Raw genomic sequence first — 16,983 nt, forward strand, 5'->3', positions numbered from 1 at the left:
CCGCGCCTGCGCCCTGAGGCCGCCCCGCCGCCGGCCGCCCGGCGCCGTTCCTGAGCGAGGGAAGCGGTGGGGGGGGGGGCCGCGGGGCGGGGGGGCGGCGACCATGACCCAGGCGGAGAAGGGGGACCCCGAGAACGGGAAGGAGAAGGGCGGCGAGAAGGAGAAGGAGCAGCGCGGCGTCAAGCGGCCCATCGTGCCCGCGCTGGTCCCCGAGTCCCTGCAGGAGGTGAGGCCCCGCCCCCCGGAAACGGAGGCCGCGGGGGGAGGGGAGGCGCCGGCCCGGGGGCAGAGGTCAGGGTCAGCCCCGCCCCCCGGCCCGGGTGGGGGGGCTGACCCCCGGCGCGGCCCCTGACCCCCGGCGCGCCCTGACCCCCGGCGCGGCCCCTGAACCCCCGGTGCGGCCCCTGACCCCCGGCGCGGCCCCTGACCCCCGGCGCGGCCCCTGACCCCCGGCGCGGCCCCTGACCCCCGGCGCGCCCTGACCCCCGGCGCGGCCCCTGACCCCCCGGTGCGGCCCCTGACCCCCGGCGCGGCCCCTGACCCCCGGCGCGCCCTGACCCCCGGCGCGGCCCCTGACCCCCGGCGCGGCCCCTGACCCCCGGCGCGGGCCCTGACCCCCGGCGCGCCCTGACCCCCGGGGCGCCCTGACGCCCCGGTGCGGCCCCTGACCCCCGGCGCGGCCTGACCCCCGGCGCGGCCCCTGACCCCCGGCGCGGCCCCTGACCCCCGGCGCGGCCTGACCCCCGGCGCGGCCCCTGACCCCCGGCGCGGCCCCTGACCCCCGGCGCGCCCTGACGCCCCGGTGCGGCCCCTGACCCCCGGCGCGCCCTGACCCCCCGGTGCGGCTCGCAGCAGATCCAGAGCAACTTCATCGTGGTGATCCACCCCGGCTCCACCACGCTGAGGATGGGCCGCGCCACGGACACGCTGCCCGTCAGCGTCCCGCACCTGATCGCGCGGCGGCGCCGGCAGCCGGGCCCGGCCGCCCCCCGGGACAGCTGGCTGCTGAGGGACGGCCTCAACGTGAGTAGGCCGGCCCGAGACCCTGGGGCCGGTGCCGGGGGGGGGGGGTCCAGGGGGGGCCGGTGCCAGGGGGGCCGGTGCCAGGGGGTCCAGGGGGGGCCGGTGCCGGGGGGTGCCAGGGAGGGCGGGGCCAGGGGGGCCGGTGCCGGGAGGGCGGTGCCGGGGGTGCCAGGGGGCCGGTGCCGGGAGGGCGGTGCCAGGGGGCCGGTGGCACTCTGCCGGCTTCACTCTTTGCACCTGCCCTTCTGCCACCGCTTGACCCTCTGCTGAGAGGCTGGCCCCTGGGCCTCGGGGGCTCCTGCACATTCCTCGGAGAAGAGGGGCCGGGCCGTGTCCGGCCGTGCCGGGCCTTCCCTGACCTGGGCCATTTGCCACCCCTGGGCTTCCCGCGGCAGAGGCCCTTAGGCTTTTCCGGTCATCCCGCTGGGCCACAGTTTCTTGTAAGCTGGCGCGGCCCCTCCTGCCCACCGGGCTGTTCTGCCAAGAGACCCCACCAGTTTAGTCCTTTTGACTCTGGCTGTGAAGGGTACGGGCACGGCCACATGCCCATTGAACAAGACTTGAGGGAGAAGCACTGTACCGAACCCCCTTATGACCCTACCGGGGCCTGCACCCACGTGGCGAGTGAGCCCCCCAGCTGGGGTGGAGTACACACAGTCCGGCCAAGGCTAGGACACCGGCCTTCACACCTGAGGAATACACCAAACAGCATAACACCCTTTCTGTCTTTGACAAAACAAGTTGTTCTGACCCCGTTTTGCTCCTGGATTGTGTCTGTGGGAAAGTGGTTCGACATTTCTAGATTGGTTTTCTTTTGTGTTCATCCCTGTTTCTGTCCAGAAGCCTGAAAGTACCGAACAGAGACAAAACGGCCTTAAAATGGTGGACCAAGCCATCTGGTCCAAAAAGATGTCAAACGGTGCAAGAAGAATCCCAGTGTCCCCGGAGCAGGTGAGGCACCTGCTCATTTCTGGGACTGTTCTCTTCTCCTCCCCCACCCCCCAACCTGATAACTTCTCCTGTGAATGTCTGAGTGACAGGAGAGGGGCAGTTATTGGGCATGTCCCAAGTACTTTTAGCACAAGAACTTAGTACCTGTATCCAAGGGGGTGGACTCTCTAATCAGGGAGGACAACAGATAAGACCAGACAGCCTTCAGAAACAGTAGTGTGGCAGGTGGGCTTAGGTGAGAAGGTGGTGAGACTCTAGGACAGAGAAGGGGGTGGATGGTGAAGCCTAGAGCTGGGCAGGCCTTCATCCCATCAGAAAGGATGGAGGAGAAATCGAGCCCCTTCTTGGACACTCTGGGAGCAATTAAAGAGCCCAGGCAAGGGGAACAGATGAAGGTATAGATTGGTAGGACTTCCCCCCCAGTGGTGTTTCTTTACTTGCTTCTATTGCAGCTCCTCCCCCTCAGTAGATGGTGGTCTTTGGATACCTAGATCCTGTCTGCTGGTGGGCAGCCTTTGGGCAGTGAGCCTCTCCAAGCAGGACTGCATAGAGTCGCTACCTTTACTTATTTCTCTGCGATGCTCTGGAGAGCAGAAAAGGCCCATCCTCTAGAAGGAATCACCCTGTGCTTGCTATCTGTGATGTTCCTCAATGGACATCATTAGTATATTTAAGTCCTAGGATTTTAGAGTTGCAGGGCGCCTTGGAGCTCCTTAGGCTGTGACCGAGAGATGACCAAGCCAAAAGACATTCCTTCAGAAAGGCTTCCTTTGCCTTTGCCCCAATTTCAAAGATCTTACTGGAGTCTTTGAGAGAATGTGATGGAGCCCTTGCAGAAAAGTCTGAGGGTTGTTGGGGATTGTGTGCACCACATAAAGACATGGTGTCCCCCACTCTCGTAAGAATGAAGCCTTATTCTCAGATCAGTAAGGAGTTACTGCTCAGATGACAAGGTCCTGGGAAGGGGAAATTCTTCTGTTAGCAGAGAAAACATCTTTTTTTCCTGGACCCTTGGGCTTCTTCCCCTTTCCCAGGATCTCTGATCAGGACTGCTACTCTCTTCCTGGGCCATGGGAGAGAAGAGAAAAGGTAGTCTGAATTTCATGTCTAAATTGAAGGAATTTTCTGCAACTCTCAGGCTCGATCCTACAATAAGCAGATGCGGCCAGCAATTCTAGATCACTGCTCCGGAAATAAGTGGACAAGCACATCTCATCACCCCGAGTATTTAGTAGGAGAAGAGGTGGGTGATGTTCTCATTGTTGGGGAAAAGTGGGGAATGGGGGGATGTTGTGGTGTGAGAGTGGATCCTTCTGTCTCTTGCTCATTCACTTGGTGGCCTGCTGTTTCTCTGAGCTGTCCCTCATCTTGCTGTGGTCTATTGAAGTGGTACAGAATATATTCTAAACATGGGACCACCCTTTGGCCTTGGTCTTTTGGTACAAACCAACAAAACCTACTAGACAACCGGTCTTTTGTTTTTTCTTCCCAGGCTTTATATGTTAATCCATTAGATTGTTACAATATTCACTGGCCTATCCGCAGAGGTCAGTTAAATATTCACCCTGGACCTGGGGGCTCCCTTACTGCCATCCTGGCAGATCTCGAAGCAATATGGTCACATGTAATACAAAAATATTTGGAAATCCCCTTGAAAGACCTCAAGGTGAGTGAAGCACCCCTTTCTCTTCAATTTAATTGAATATTCTGCCTGCCCACCCCCTTGCACTGAGCAACTGGCATCTGAACAGATGAAACCAACCTCCTCCTTCCCCCCTCCCCTCTCCAGAGCAACTTTGGCTTCTTTTGTTTCATGGATCCCAAAGCACACTTCCTCTTCACCAACTGTATGTTTCATAATCAGCATTTTATTATTCAAAGAAAGACAAACCAACCACTTTCCAACTTTTAAAAAAACAGGAGGTAGCAGAGCTATAGACTAGGTAGACATAGAACATCAGAGGGATGTCCCTGACCTCATTCCAGGACCTCCCACTTAAGAGACAAGTTGGATGAGAGCAGAGGGTGAATTCTCTCCTCCTTTCAGTATTATAGGTGCATCTTGTTAATCCCTGATATTTACAACAAACAGCATGTGAAGGAAGTGGTGAATATGACCCTCATGAAGATGGGTTTCTCAGGTAAAAAGCCTGTTCAGTCATTCATTTTTTGTATGTATTTATGTATTTAAGTATTTATGGTGGACCTGCTGCACGAGACTCTGTTACATTGAGGATCTGGGGTAATTTACAGGAGTCAACAAAAAAGAATTTAAGAATTTGGCATGGGCCTAGCCCTGGGACCTGAGAGAAGAGAGAAGGACGCAGCCCCTTTTCTCAAGCAGCTCCCGCGTCAGCTGCACCATGGATGGGAAGACCCCGGGGTTTTCTTGGGGAGTAACAGTCGACCTCATTCACTGATCAACCTTCTGCACTGAATGTTCAGGGCCTGGCCTGTGGACTCTGATGGTGCACAGAGTCCAAGTCTGGCAGTGACCACTCTTTGCAGGCATCGTGGTCCATCAAGAGTCCGTGTGTGCCACTTTTGGGAGTGGTTTGGGCAGTGCCTGCATTGTAGATGTTGGGGACCAGAAGACCAGTGTGTGCTGTGTGGAAGATGGAGTTTCCCATCGGAATACTCGGTAAGGGACTGGGGAGGCAGCGGGGGTATTTTTCCTCATAAAATTGGTTTTCAGGGTTTTGTGATTTCAGGAGAGCAGACCATCCCTCCACCGATTCAGATAATGATGCTTTCATAGATGGTCTTTGTGAGGTGCCCTGGACTGAGCTTGGTGATGGACCTCTTGAACTTAGCTAGGTTCTCCTAGATTCTCTAGGACCTGACCCTAAAGTTTTTTTTTTAGTGAAGATGGCAGAATCTGCCGTCAGCCGGAGGGCTGCATTTCAGAATGTAGGGTCATGTTACCTTATGGGGCACTGGGGGTGCAACTCAGTGATCATGGACTGGCTGCATCTACACGCTCCCTTTGCCCAGGTCAGCTCTAAGAGGGCCAAAGCTGCCCCTGCTTAGGCCTGAGGGGGAAGGTGAGTCAACTCACTTCACTCTGGTCAGACAGAATGATGTGGGAAGGTACGCCATAAACCCTCTGTGCCTTGGCCCTCACCTGCTGGCTGGGTGAGGAGTAGAGGTACCCACTGCAGCAGCACATCATGACTGAGAAGATGGATTTAGGGTTACCCAGCCGGTGATATCCCTGTTCTGTGTTGCCTTGGTGATGGAGCCTCAGTACATGACCCTTTAAGTAACCCTGTGGATGACCAAGGCCACTGGCTCCTCATCCTGGTGGTAGTAACCAAGAGCATTCTGGGAGCCAGCTGATTTGCCTCTCAGAGGGGAGAGCTCCAATATCCCAAGATGCCTTTGCCATAGTGTCCCATAGCTGGTTCTTCCCCTTCCCCTTTGCTTCTGCCACCTTTGCCACCTTCGGGGAAACTCAGGAAGAATACAAGTGAATTTTCTTAGAGGCCTAAGTCAAGAAAACTGCTGACAGTGAGTCCTCAGGGCCTGGGCTAGGCCAGGGTAAAGGAATGATTAATTTTGAATTATCCATAGTATCCTCGCTCTCCCCTGCCCCATCCCCGGGGTTGTTGCTGTCCCACCAGCTGCGCTTTTTCCTGTTGGTTTTAGGCTTTGTCTTGCCTATGGGGGATCTGATGTCTCACGGTGTTTTTACTGGCTCATGCAGCGAGCAGGGTTCCCCTATAGAGACTGCCAGTTAACGAATAAGATGGACTGCCTCCTCCTGCAGCACCTCAAAGAAACCTTTTGTCATCTGGACCAGGTAGGTGCAAACTCACAGGCCCATCTGCTTATTCCTCTTTCCAGAAAGACAATAACCAGACCGGTGAGATCGGGGGCCTTGGGACTAATCTGAACTTCTCTGGTTGACCCTGGGCCCTTGTGGGCTCTTCCCAAGCTCTACTGACTCAATGATACTATATGAGGTAGGCAGGATCTTTTCATGCAGCTTTACAAACATTATGATTCTCCATCTTCCCTGAAAACTTAGGACATCTCGGGCCTCCAAGACCACGAGTTTCAGATTCGACACCCAGACTCCCCAGCTCTGCTTTACCAGTTTCGACTCGGGGATGAGAAGCTACAGGTGATGTTCAGAGGTGTCACATCCCAGGAGATCTGTTGGTGGAGCCCTTGGTGGTCCCTGGAACCCAGGATAGAAGAGATGATCACTGAGGTTTCAGGATAAGAATAGTTGCTAATAGTTCTAGCACTGTGCTAAATATTATACAAATTTTATCTCATTGGATCCTCAAAATCCCAGAGATGCAGGTGGTATAACTATCTCCATTTTATAGATGGGGAAACTGAGGCAGCTGGGTCCAGTGACTTGTCTAGGGATCACTGAACTAGGAAGTGTCCAGGCCAGTTGCTTCCAGGCTCTACTCTAGTGGCTTCGAGATAAATCAGTCGCTGAAATCCCCTGTGCCTGGACCCCATCAGAGGTTTCTTTCTCTTGTGCCATCTCATGGTGGGGGGAGGAACCCAAGCACATGGCTCTTCCTTCTCTCCTTGTGCTTAGGCGCCGATGGCTCTGTTCTACCCAGCGACCTTTGGCATCGTCGGTCAGAAAATGACAACACTGCCCCAGAGATCACAGGGTGACCCTGAGGACCCTCATGATGAGCATTACCTGTTAGCCACACAGAGCAAGCAGGAACAGGTCAGTCCCCGGGGGAACTCCAGGTCCCCCAGGGTAGAGACACAGCACCTCCACATCTTTGGGCTTGTTTTTCGTGAGTCTGCCTGGATATAGATGAGAGAAGAGACCAAAAAGCAGTGGTCAGCCTGAAGATGATCTGGAGGTTTAAGTGGACTACAGACACATAGTCTGCCTCCACATTGTGGCGATATGGTGTTCATGGCTGTGGCTGATGAGGTGTTAGGTACCTCTCCTCCCCTGGACAAACCATGGCTGCAGCCTGGTTTACAATCCTGGGCAAAGACCCCCTTCTTCAGAGGAGGACAACCAGTCTGAGGATGGACCTCCAGCTCATGCCATGGTGGGATCACCTGAAGGCAGTGGGGAAGAGAAGACTCAGAAACGGGGTGGTCTGGGGGCCCAGTGGAACCCTGAGCCCCTCTGCTTACTGAAATGGGAAGGAATCAAGGGAGGGAGCCAGGCTCCAGGCCAAGATTCCCAATAGTCCTGTGGAGGAAAGGGAGATAAACCGCTGAAGTGACTGGTCCAGGGTCATGCAGCTAGGATGTGTCTGATACTGGATTTGAACTTGGGTCTGACTGACTCCAGGCCTGTTGTCTGGGCCCTTGGTGCCCAGATGGCTGACTGGGGGAGTCATTTCTGCCCTCAGGCCCCAAGCATTTCTCTCGGGAGTTTCTTCCTCAGGCGTCCCCAACACAGAATTCCTTCCTGTGACTTGTGGGAGGAGACCTGTCCCCCCCCCCAACCCCACCCTGAATGCATCTCCTCATCGCACTTGGCCCTTGAATGATCGCAGCCAGGGTCGGGTGTCTCTGAAGGACAGGAGATGATGCTCATCTGTCTTTTCTGGTCTCGTTTCAGTCCTCCAAAGCAACTGCCGACCGCAAGTCCATGGCCAAACCTGGTGGCTTCGACAGCGACCTGCGGGCTCAGTCTTCAGACATGCCAGACAGGCTCCATGCCCAGGAAGTGGAGCTGGGGCCATCACAGAGCGACTGTTTGATGGGGGGCAATGAGTCTGAGGAAGCGCCCACGGCCCTGATGTCCAGGAAAACTGCTGTCTCCCAGTTTGAAGGGAAAGCCCTGGGGCTGGACAAGGCCATTCTCCACAGCATCGACTGCTGCGGTAAGAAGGGTGTGTGGCCTGGCACGGCCTTCCCACCTGGTCTGCTCTGGGCATCGTCATCCTTGGTTAGAAGGTGGTTTAAGGCCCCGTATGCACTCTCCAAGACCCTCGGTTCTGCTGCCCATGGTGACAACAGACCAGATGCTGCTCCACTTGTTACATTTCAGGGATTTGGCCTGTCTGAGGCTGGGTCATCTTGTGGCCATACGAATGAATGCTACTGTTCACAGTGCTTTAGAGGGCTTCCATGTGGACCCCATTTACTCCCTTCCCAAGCCTGGGAGGTGCTGCTCTTATCCCCATTTTACAAATGAGGAAACTGAGGCAAAGGGTGGGTAAGACACTTGGCCGGGGTCACCCAACAAGGAAGCATCTGAGACTGGTTACAAACTTGGGGCTTCACTACTTGCAGCCCAGCGCCAGCAGGCCTGAAGGGGCGGGGCAATGACTGTCTTCACAGCCTCAGACGACACGAAAAAAAAGATGTACAGCTCCATCCTGGTGGTGGGTGGCGGCCTGATGTTCCACAAAGCCCAGGAATTCCTGCAGCACCGAATCCTCAACAAAATGCCCCCTTCCTTCAGAAGAGTTGTGGAAAACGTTGACGTCATCACGAGGCCGAAGGTAAGCATGGGGGGGGCCAGCACTCTCCCGGCATCTCACCCCGTCACAGTCCATGTTGAGCAGACTCAGTCCGAGGTGACCCCGGGTGGGTCTGTCTGCGAGGTCTCCCCATCAGGTTCTGGCCCTCGACGTCCTGCCCAGGATCCTCAGTGCTGGATGTCGGGTCTCAGATCTGATGTCACAGCCATAGGGACTTGATTGTAAAGATCTTTATGGATTCTCATTGGAGCTTCACAAACCAGCCTGGAAAGCAAGAGAGGGAAGGGAGGGCAAGGGCCCCTGGGCATGGCCTACTCCCTGGCGATCACTTCCACACTGTGACTGGCTCAAGGGACTGGAATCAGTGGGGACCAAGAGGGCCAGCTCTCTTATTGCCCAGATGGAGAAACTGAGGTCCAGTGACATTTTGCATTTCACTTTTGAAGGTCATTTCTGTTTATTTCTTTGTGAATGAGCCAGCCCATAAAGTTAGGATGCTGCCGGCTGGCTGGGCATCACACAGACTCTGGGGAAACCTTTCCTCAGCCAAGGACCCTCCTCCATCCCTGGGTGGGTGAGCTCCTGATGCCATCAGTTTTTAAGATGTATATCCTTTATCAGCCTCTGTGAGAGAGAAAAGGGCCATCCTACGCCTGATGTTTCTTCTTGTCTGGTTTTCCTGTGTCTAGGCTGTCCACTGTGCTGCCTAACAGAGTCTTGGGACACATTTGCCAAGACAAAAGCACTTGTTCTCTAAATGGAAAGGGCACAGATGGTTCACAGGTCATGTCATCCCCCTGGGGCTCACCAGGCAGCTGGGGGTCATCACTCTTAAATGTCAGCAGCCCAAGGCTCGTGCCTGGAGGGTCCGTTGGTTTGGTATCTTGTCCTTTGTGTGCACCCAGGACATGGATCCGCGCCTGATTGCATGGAAGGGCGGGGCCGTGCTGGCCTGTCTGGACACCACCCAGGAGCTGTGGATCTACCAGCGGGAATGGCAGCGCTTCGGAGTCCGCATGCTGCGCGAGCGAGCGGCCTTTGTGTGGTGAGCCCGGACGTGAGCTGTGTAGTTCCAGACACTTGGATCTCATTTATTTTTCTAATTTATTGGTCCTTATATTGAGCTTTTATTCGAAGATACATGAAATGCAGCTTTCTGATGAGGATTAGTTTTAGTCGTATTAGTTTTAAAACTGCAGATTGTACTTATGATCAAGCACCTAGGAATAAACTTCTGATGATGTTCAACTGAAGTCTTACCACATTCTTTGCCACTTCAGTTGTATTTAGGCCGATGTCACAGGGATGGCAGATTGTGACCTCAGGGGTCTCACAGTTCTCCCCCTGGCTCACTAGGTAATCTCCATTTCTGGTCTCATTTCTTGTACTCAGTCCATTTCTCATTAACTTCTTGCATGCCACTTCCTCTTGCTCCCTTCTATCTGGGTGAACTTAGGGGGAGGCAAAAATGCCTTTTGTCTAAGAGCCCGAGTAGAGCACGATGTGAAAGAAGAGTGGACCAGCATCCTGTCAGGCCAGGTGAGCTCCACCCAGGTGTGGCCACGGACCTCAGCATGGTCTAGGAAGCCCCAGCTCTGGGAACATCATCTAGTGCTTGGCACAAACTAGCCGCTGCCTCCCTGAGAGGGAGGAGGCCCTGCCACATAGGTGCCCACTCAAGGATGAAAAGCTTGGAGAAACAGCAAAGGAACCTGCTGCCCATTCCTAGGCAAGGACGTCTGGGGGGCCCTTGTCCTGTGTTTTACTAAGGAGCATCTGGGGTGGGCTGTACCATGTGGCTGCCAAGGCCCCTTCCTGGCTTTTCTCTCTGTTCAAGCACTTAGAACACTAAGCCTGAGTAAGGGTTTTCTTCATTCACTCTCTCGATCAGTATTGAGTGGCTACAATACTGGTACAAGAGACATACTGACATTCTCATGAATGAACCCAGAAGATGAAGCTGCTGCATTTGGATGGCAACTGGTCTCTTTGGAGAAGTGGGCTGAGCCGAGTCTGTCCCACAGAGAAGCCCTTCCAGTGTGGCCTCGGCTGGTATTCCTCTGACCACTGTCCCCTCAGCAGGTGTCAGCACAGATCGGCTGCCCCGAGCTCTGGTCCCTCATCCCTGGGCAGGGCACAAAAGCTTTAACATTCTACAAAGATCATCAGGATCCTGCCAGCTGACTCAACCTTCTTAATAGCCAGTTTCTTCAGTGTGTCGGCTGACCAGTCAGCATTTCCTAACCTTTTCCTCTGCCAGGCAGGGTCTAAGAGTGGTGATGCAGAAGGGCTAAAGATAGCCTTGCCCTCAGGTAGCTCCCAGTCTAATGAGGGAGACCACAGACAAGCACTGTATTGGATAGGCTAGAGATAATCATCAAGGGAAGGCATTAGAATGCGGAGAGATTGAGAAAGGCTTAAAGAGGAAGAGATTACTTGGGGGCCCTCCTGCGGGTTAGGTTCTAGAGCTCCTTGACCAAGTGAATCAAGTCCTAATCTGGGGAGCCTGGGTTTCTTCTACCTCTTAAAAAAAAATGCCTTTTGGTATTTAAGTTCAAAATGGATAAAAACTTTTAAACACATTTCTTTCATTCTTGAATATATCCTTCCCTGCTCTTGTGCTTGGAGGTCAAATAAAAGTAGTAAAAGAATAACCAAAGGGCTCAGCAAATCTAACCAACCCCTCGCTTCCTTAGGACCCAGCTTGGGCAGGATAGCCACAGAGCATTTGGGTTTTGTTACCATTGTGTTGTTTCTGTGGCTCTCCGTCCTCCACTCTGCATCATCAGCCCGTGTTGAGTTTTCTGGCTTCTCATAAATCTTAGTACTGAAGCCTATTTCACAACTTTGAGGGCTCCTGCTGATTTGGCCAATCCTGCTCCTTGGGCTTCAACTCTGGTGCCACTCCTTGTCCAAACAGAAGTGCTTCCATAAATGTTTCCATGTCTATGGGACTTTGTGCATCTGACCCCTTCAGGTTCTCTGTCCAGCATCTCAAGGTCAAGCAGGCATGGGCACTTTATAGTCACCTTAGCATCCACCCCAATTGCTCTTCAGAAAGGTTGAACCAGTTTTTGCCAGGTTTCTGGGAACAAGGGGAAATCTGATATTTGGGGGTTTTTTTAGGTTTTTGGAAGGCAAGTGGGGTTAAGTGGCTTGCCCAAGGCTACACAGCTAGGTAATTATTGTCTGAGGCTGGATTTGAACTCAGCTCCTCCTGACTCCAGGGCTGGTGCTCTATCCACTAAGCCACCTATCTGCCCCTAATTTGCAATTCTTTATAGAACTGTTTATTCCCATCCTTTGACTATTCATTTGTATTAGTTTCTTAGATATATTTTAGGTGTCAGAATCACATATCCAATTCCAAAGATTTTTCCTCCAACAGCTTCCTAGAATCTTAAGGAACTTAAATAAACTTTCATGTCATCAAAGTAATCTTATTTTATCTTATATGATCATTTCTGTCATTTTTTAAATTAAAATTTTCAGTCTAGGGGTGGCTAGGTGGTGCAGTGGATAGAGCACCAGCCCTGGAGTCAGGAGGAGCTGAGTTCAAATGCAGCCTCATACACTTAATAATTACCTAGCTGTGTGGCCTTGGGCAAGCCACTTAACCTCAATGCCTTGCAAAAACTAAAAAAAAAAAAATTTCACAGTCTGTAAAAGGGATCAGATCTGGTTCTTTTCCAATCTTCATAGTGGAACCTTTAAGATGTTAATATTCAGGTTTTTTATCTCTTCTGAGTATATTATGGTGTATAGTATACTTTCTGAGTTTTTGGCAGTTCTTATCAAGTAGAAATTCTTCCCCCAGGTCGTTTCTGGTTCGACTTTGTTTTGTTGATCTACTCTTCTGACCTATGATCTGAGATCTAGAAGTGTTCATCGCCTTTTATTCCCTTGAGATGCTAGACCTTGTGTTCTTCCAAATCAATGATGTCACTTTCCTAATGGCTTGATTCCCTAGCCTGGTTATCGAGGCCGTGGCATTCCCTCTCCCCGTTCCGTGGTGTTTGGCCCATAACAGGTGTTCAGTAAATGTTAGGTTGAGGTAATCAGTCTCTCTTCCTATATATATGTATACATTTGTGAAAAGGAGCAAAAATAGGAACTTCTAACTTGTGAGAATCATGCTTAGCAATGCTTGTGTGGCTAAAATATACCTGGCAGGAGCCTGATCTCCAAAACCCTACATCATTAGCCGCCTTCTCCCTCCCAGCACCACCCACCCAAGAAGCTGACCACACGTTCTCCTTCCAGAGGGAACGGTAGCCCCATTTGACTAATGCTTTTATGGCCATGAGCCCTTGAACATGTTTCCCTTCTGCCTCCTGAAGTGTGCTGTGCCTCCTGGTCCCTTTGTCCTTTGCCTCCTAGGAGCATGTGGGCATAATTAGCAGGTGAGCTCACCCAGAAATGTGCAGCAGGTCCCTAGGGCTAGAGGGTGAGGAGGTCTTTACAGAAGAGGTTGGCATCCTTCATGAGCTGGTATCTGGGACAGACGCTGAGAGCGCTGTAATCCTCAGCCAAGGTGACCTCCCCAAGCAAGACGACCAGGTACTTACCCAGAGAAACCTGGCTTTTCAGGTCACTACAGAAAAGGTTAAATGCAAGAGCAAAGAGGTCTTGGGAGTTCTCTCTGTGCCTGCCTATACTTGAGTTACAGGAGCTGTCACAAGTATCCACCCGGTTGGAGAAGAGGAACACGATTCTGTCTGCCTCCTTCTTCTGGGTTGTGAGCCACAAGACAAGGCCCATTTCTGCTATTTTTCTCTTCTGCCACTGGTCAAGGATAACGTCACTTTGACAGTGATTCTGCAAATACTCAGCAAGATGGCCGACGGTGTGATAGAAGCAGACTTGGGGGTGGTACACAACGAGGACCTTCACGAGGGGAAGTGGCTTGGGCACATGGAAAAGTATCCTCTCGACTTTTTCTGTGAACAGAAGACAAATAACAGCTATTGGGCGATGTGGCTAGCAGGTGGGGTCCTGGGATGATGACCCCATTCTCTGTCATCAGGAAGGGGCCTTCTGGGGTTATGGCCTATGGACCTGTCTCACAGGATTGGGGGAAGCTATGGTCATAGCCTGGCCCTTCCGCCATGCCTCTTCCTAGCCTTAGTTCACCTTTATTCTTCATAAATGCAATTCCTAAAAGAGACTTGAGCGGTCAATTCATGGCCCACCAAAAGGAGAGGGTCATCATTACGTATAGAACTATTAACTCCCTAATTGCCCAAATACAAATACCATTTTTAAAAGCTGTTACATACAAATACTCTTCTCAAACAGCTCAACCCTCTGTGGCATGAAAGGCTCTCAGAGTAGAGGCTGAGCAGAAAAAAAAAAACCTCCAACAGTGGAAGGGTGACGCACACGTCACCGGTGGTCATTTGTCTGCCACAGAACTGCTGACGACCCTTCTGAGGAGCTACCAGAAGCTCTTGTTGGCTTCCCCAAGGCAAGTTTCTACAGATTCAATATAAAAGAATTTAGTTAGATCCCTGATGAGTCCCAGGACTATCTGGATTTCATACTGAGAACGATGACAGCTGATGTTAAAACTGACATAAAACTGATTCTGGGATCAGGTAAGAGGATTTTCAGCTCCAATTTTTCTTGAGTAGGACAGAAACTAAGTGGGAGTCAGTCATAAAGAAAACAGTATCCTATTCCTGCTGGTATTTATGCACAAAGCAAAGATCAGCCAAAGTTTCAGATAAAAGGGTTTTTTTAGGGTTTTTTTTTTGCAAGGCAATGGGGTTAAGTGGCTTGCCCAAGGTCACACGGCTAGGTAACTATTAAGTGTCTGAGACCGGATTTGAACCCAGGTCCTCCTGACTCCAGGGCCGGTGTTTTATCCACTGCGTCACCTAGCTGCCCCTAGATAAAAGTTTAAGGTAAAATTCTAACTCTTTGGACCATTTAAAAATTGGACCAATTGACTTAATTTATGGAAGAATTACTTTCGAGCTGAGGTTATTCTGGTTTTAAACTGACTTTTGAAAATCTTCCTTGCTTCTCTTTCTAAAGTGTCCGACCATGGCGAAAGGTCACTCTGGGGTTTGGAGTCAGAGTAGCCGAAACTGAATGACTCCAGTCACCCTGGACAAAAGGAGGGCCTTGGCAGAGTCCCCACATCAGCGCAAGGATTGGGGGTCATGCCGTCCTGCACCAGAAGGTGGCAGCATCTCTCCATCTTCCTCCATCAGAGTAGGCCATCATCAGTAAAATCCCCCGAATTCTGCCATCTGTATTACAGAAATGCACAGAAGAAAGGACCAGATACCACCCTTTTATTGGAGTAACGCCACAGATTAAATGCCCTTTACTGAAACAGCCCCCAACAATGAACCTTATAACTTGCCCCTCATCTTCAGGTATCTCTCCCTCTCTCTCTTACACTCACACTTTGTATTCACTTTTCTGTGGACCAGTTGTCCACTCTCCAGCAAAGTTCTTAAGGGTAGGGGGAATTTTCCCTTTGCATCCCCTTTGCCTGACAAATAGGGTAGGTGCGTAATCAGTCTTTGTGGAACTGAATTGCACTTCCCAACTTTGTAGGGGTTTGCCTGCTCATGCTTTGCTAGTACTTTCATCAGCACCTTAGGGGCACTTCCACACTACAAAGAGGCCTTGGGAAACTTTGGTGGAAAAGCAGTGCTGGAAAAGACTTCTTAAGTGGTTATATGTATTATACATTTCTTTCCTATGCTTGGAGCCTATGAGGAAATAAAATGGCTGAATGTACACACATAGGAGCCACCAGTATCTCAAAGACCTGTGGACTACGTGAGAGCTTCTCCCTTCAAACAATCCAAGCCAACTCTAAGCACCATCTTTGGGAATTCATAGAGGCCTGTTGAGGATGGTGGAGCTACCAAGAATGTGAACATTACCTCCTCCCCGGCTGGCTCTTGACAGTTGGGCGACTCTTTTAGGTGTCTGATAATCAGAACAATCAAGCTCAGCAGTGTCACCGCAAAATGTCATTCGCTTATGTACTGAAGTGAGTCAAAGCCACAGGGTCCTGGAATGTGATCAGCCCTGAGAAACTGAACTCACATTACCTTTCCTTTTGGACCTTGAACTAAGTGACCAGAAGAGTCACTGCTGCCTCTGGTCCATAGTACCTCTACCCTTTCCTCTGTCTGGACCACACTCCACTAATATCTTACTCTTTTCGTTTTTAAGAAACACTTTCATCTGCATGGCCACCTGAATTCAAAACTGACCCATTCAAACCCATTTCATACAGATTGAAAGACAAACTGAGGTCTGCCCAAGGTACCAGAAGTGGTACATGGTAGGGCTGGGATTCAAACTCATCTCCTGACCCCACATGTGGATCCCATCACATTTCAGCTCTGTTCCCAGGTCACAAAGGACATGTGCCCTTTAAAGCTCCATTACCAGCAGCATCAGAAGGTCTATGAACCTGCAAGCTGGAGCCCTTACCGTGCCTCCATAGAAGATAGAGTCCAACTGCTACCACGCAAATGACCACACTCACAATAGAGAGAACGAGGAATGTGTGTTGTCTCCATGGATGGCTTTTGTCTAACAAGGAAAAGTAGAACCACAACCAAAGGTGAATATGGCTGATCTCTCAAGGTCTCTTCCCTCTAAGTCAGCTGCTTACAATCTTCCCATTGGCAGATCAGCAGGGGCCCTTTCTGAGGACCACTATCTCTTGGATTTAAATGGTTGAGTTTATCAATTCCATTTTGGAACCATAAGACTGTAAGAGAAGCAAATGGAACAAGAAGACTACCCACCCTTCTTTCTCCCTGCCTACCAAGATGCACCTTACCTCATGCTGATTTACACTTGCTTTGTCAGTCTTTTCCTGTGATTTTTTTAATTTTTTTTTTAGGTTTTGTCTTTTTTTTTTTTGCAAGACAATGGGGTTAAGTGGCTTGCCTAAGGCCACACAGCTAGATAATTATGAAGTGTCTAAGGTTGGATTTGAACTCGGGTCCTCCTGACTCCAGGGCTGGTGCTCTATCCACTGTGCCACCTAGCAGCCCCTTTTCCTGTCATTTTAACTGACTCTCTTCATCTCCCTAATTAGTCACTAAGTTCTCTAAGGCCAGGAACTCTGCCTTATGAGTTGGAACTCATTTTTTAAATTAGGAACACCACTCTGGTGTGGTAAAGAAACAGTGACTCGGAGTTAAAAAACAAAACAAAACATTGTTCAATCATACCAAGAACCTGGGAAACTGATATTTAGACACTTACCCTGGCCTATGGGATGGATGACTTCTGGGCAGCTGAATATAGTTTCTCTTTGCCGTATGCAGTCATTTTGGCATGTAGAGAAATAAGGGATTATCTGAGGAAAAAATAAGAGCAATGAATTGTTTCTGGATATTTGGGCCATGTTCCACCCTTATCTACATTTCCTCCACTGGCACCTCACCCTTGTTCTGGCCTCTAGCAGGAATCAGAGAATATTCAAAATGGAAGGCACCATAGAGACCATCTTCTCCATTGTCTTCTTTTAACAAGGAGATCATCCAAGATCATTCTAGAAATAAACACACTTGCCTCTATTCTTTCCCTTTCC

General features: G+C 51.2%; 2 protein-coding genes across 6 annotated transcripts in view; one reads left to right on the forward strand and one right to left on the reverse strand.

The window, feature by feature from the left end:
- ACTR8 (actin related protein 8) lies at positions 1-9,658 on the forward strand. 3 transcript variants are annotated; one of them, XM_074199163.1, is made up of 13 exons: positions 2-226; positions 853-1,023; positions 1,864-1,974; positions 3,113-3,217; positions 3,467-3,640; positions 4,022-4,115; positions 4,483-4,615; positions 5,623-5,776; positions 6,005-6,100; positions 6,536-6,676; positions 7,538-7,802; positions 8,263-8,426; positions 9,311-9,658. In XM_074199163.1, the coding sequence occupies exons 1-13, from the start codon at positions 104-106 to the stop codon at positions 9,452-9,454; spliced, it is 1,875 nt and encodes a 624-aa protein (XP_074055264.1). In that variant the 5' UTR covers positions 2-103; the 3' UTR covers positions 9,455-9,658. The 3 variants fall into 3 exon arrangements, with proteins under 3 accessions (XP_074055266.1, XP_074055264.1, XP_074055265.1); XM_074199164.1 differs by having other exon boundaries at positions 856-1,023; XM_074199165.1 differs by lacking the exon at positions 9,311-9,658 and having other exon boundaries at positions 1-226; positions 8,215-8,304.
- Positions 3,760-16,983, reverse strand: part of IL17RB (interleukin 17 receptor B) — a 25,975-nt gene continuing 12,751 nt past the window's right edge. Inside the window, exons 8-11 of one of the 3 annotated variants that reach the window (XM_074199176.1) lie at positions 16,656-16,749; positions 15,870-15,971; positions 12,974-13,345; positions 3,760-6,759 (exon numbers count right to left, since the gene is read on the reverse strand). In XM_074199176.1, the coding sequence (XP_074055277.1) occupies positions 6,650-6,759; positions 12,974-13,345; positions 15,870-15,971; positions 16,656-16,749 (678 nt within the window). In that variant the 3' untranslated portion in view covers positions 3,760-6,649. Of the gene's footprint in view, positions 13,346-15,869; positions 15,972-16,655; positions 16,750-16,983 lie in introns of all 3 variants that reach the window. The other 2 variants (XM_074199175.1, XM_074199174.1) reach the window with 2 other exon arrangements.

This window comes from Macrotis lagotis, chromosome 8 (assembly GCF_037893015.1).
Source record: "Macrotis lagotis isolate mMagLag1 chromosome 8, bilby.v1.9.chrom.fasta, whole genome shotgun sequence".
Lineage (NCBI taxonomy): Eukaryota > Metazoa > Chordata > Mammalia > Peramelemorphia > Peramelidae > Macrotis > Macrotis lagotis.

Coding starts and splice junctions, on each gene's coding strand:
- ACTR8 (XM_074199163.1), top strand. CDS start 104: ATGACCCAGGCGGAGAAGGGGGACCCCGAGAACGGGAAGGAGAAGGGC. Junction 1,024..1,863: donor TGCTGAGGGACGGCCTCAAC/GTGAGTAGGCCG, acceptor GTTTCTGTCCAG/AAGCCTGAAAGTACCGAACA. Junction 4,616..5,622: donor GTTTCCCATCGGAATACTCG/GTAAGGGACTGG, acceptor TGTTGGTTTTAG/GCTTTGTCTTGCCTATGGGG.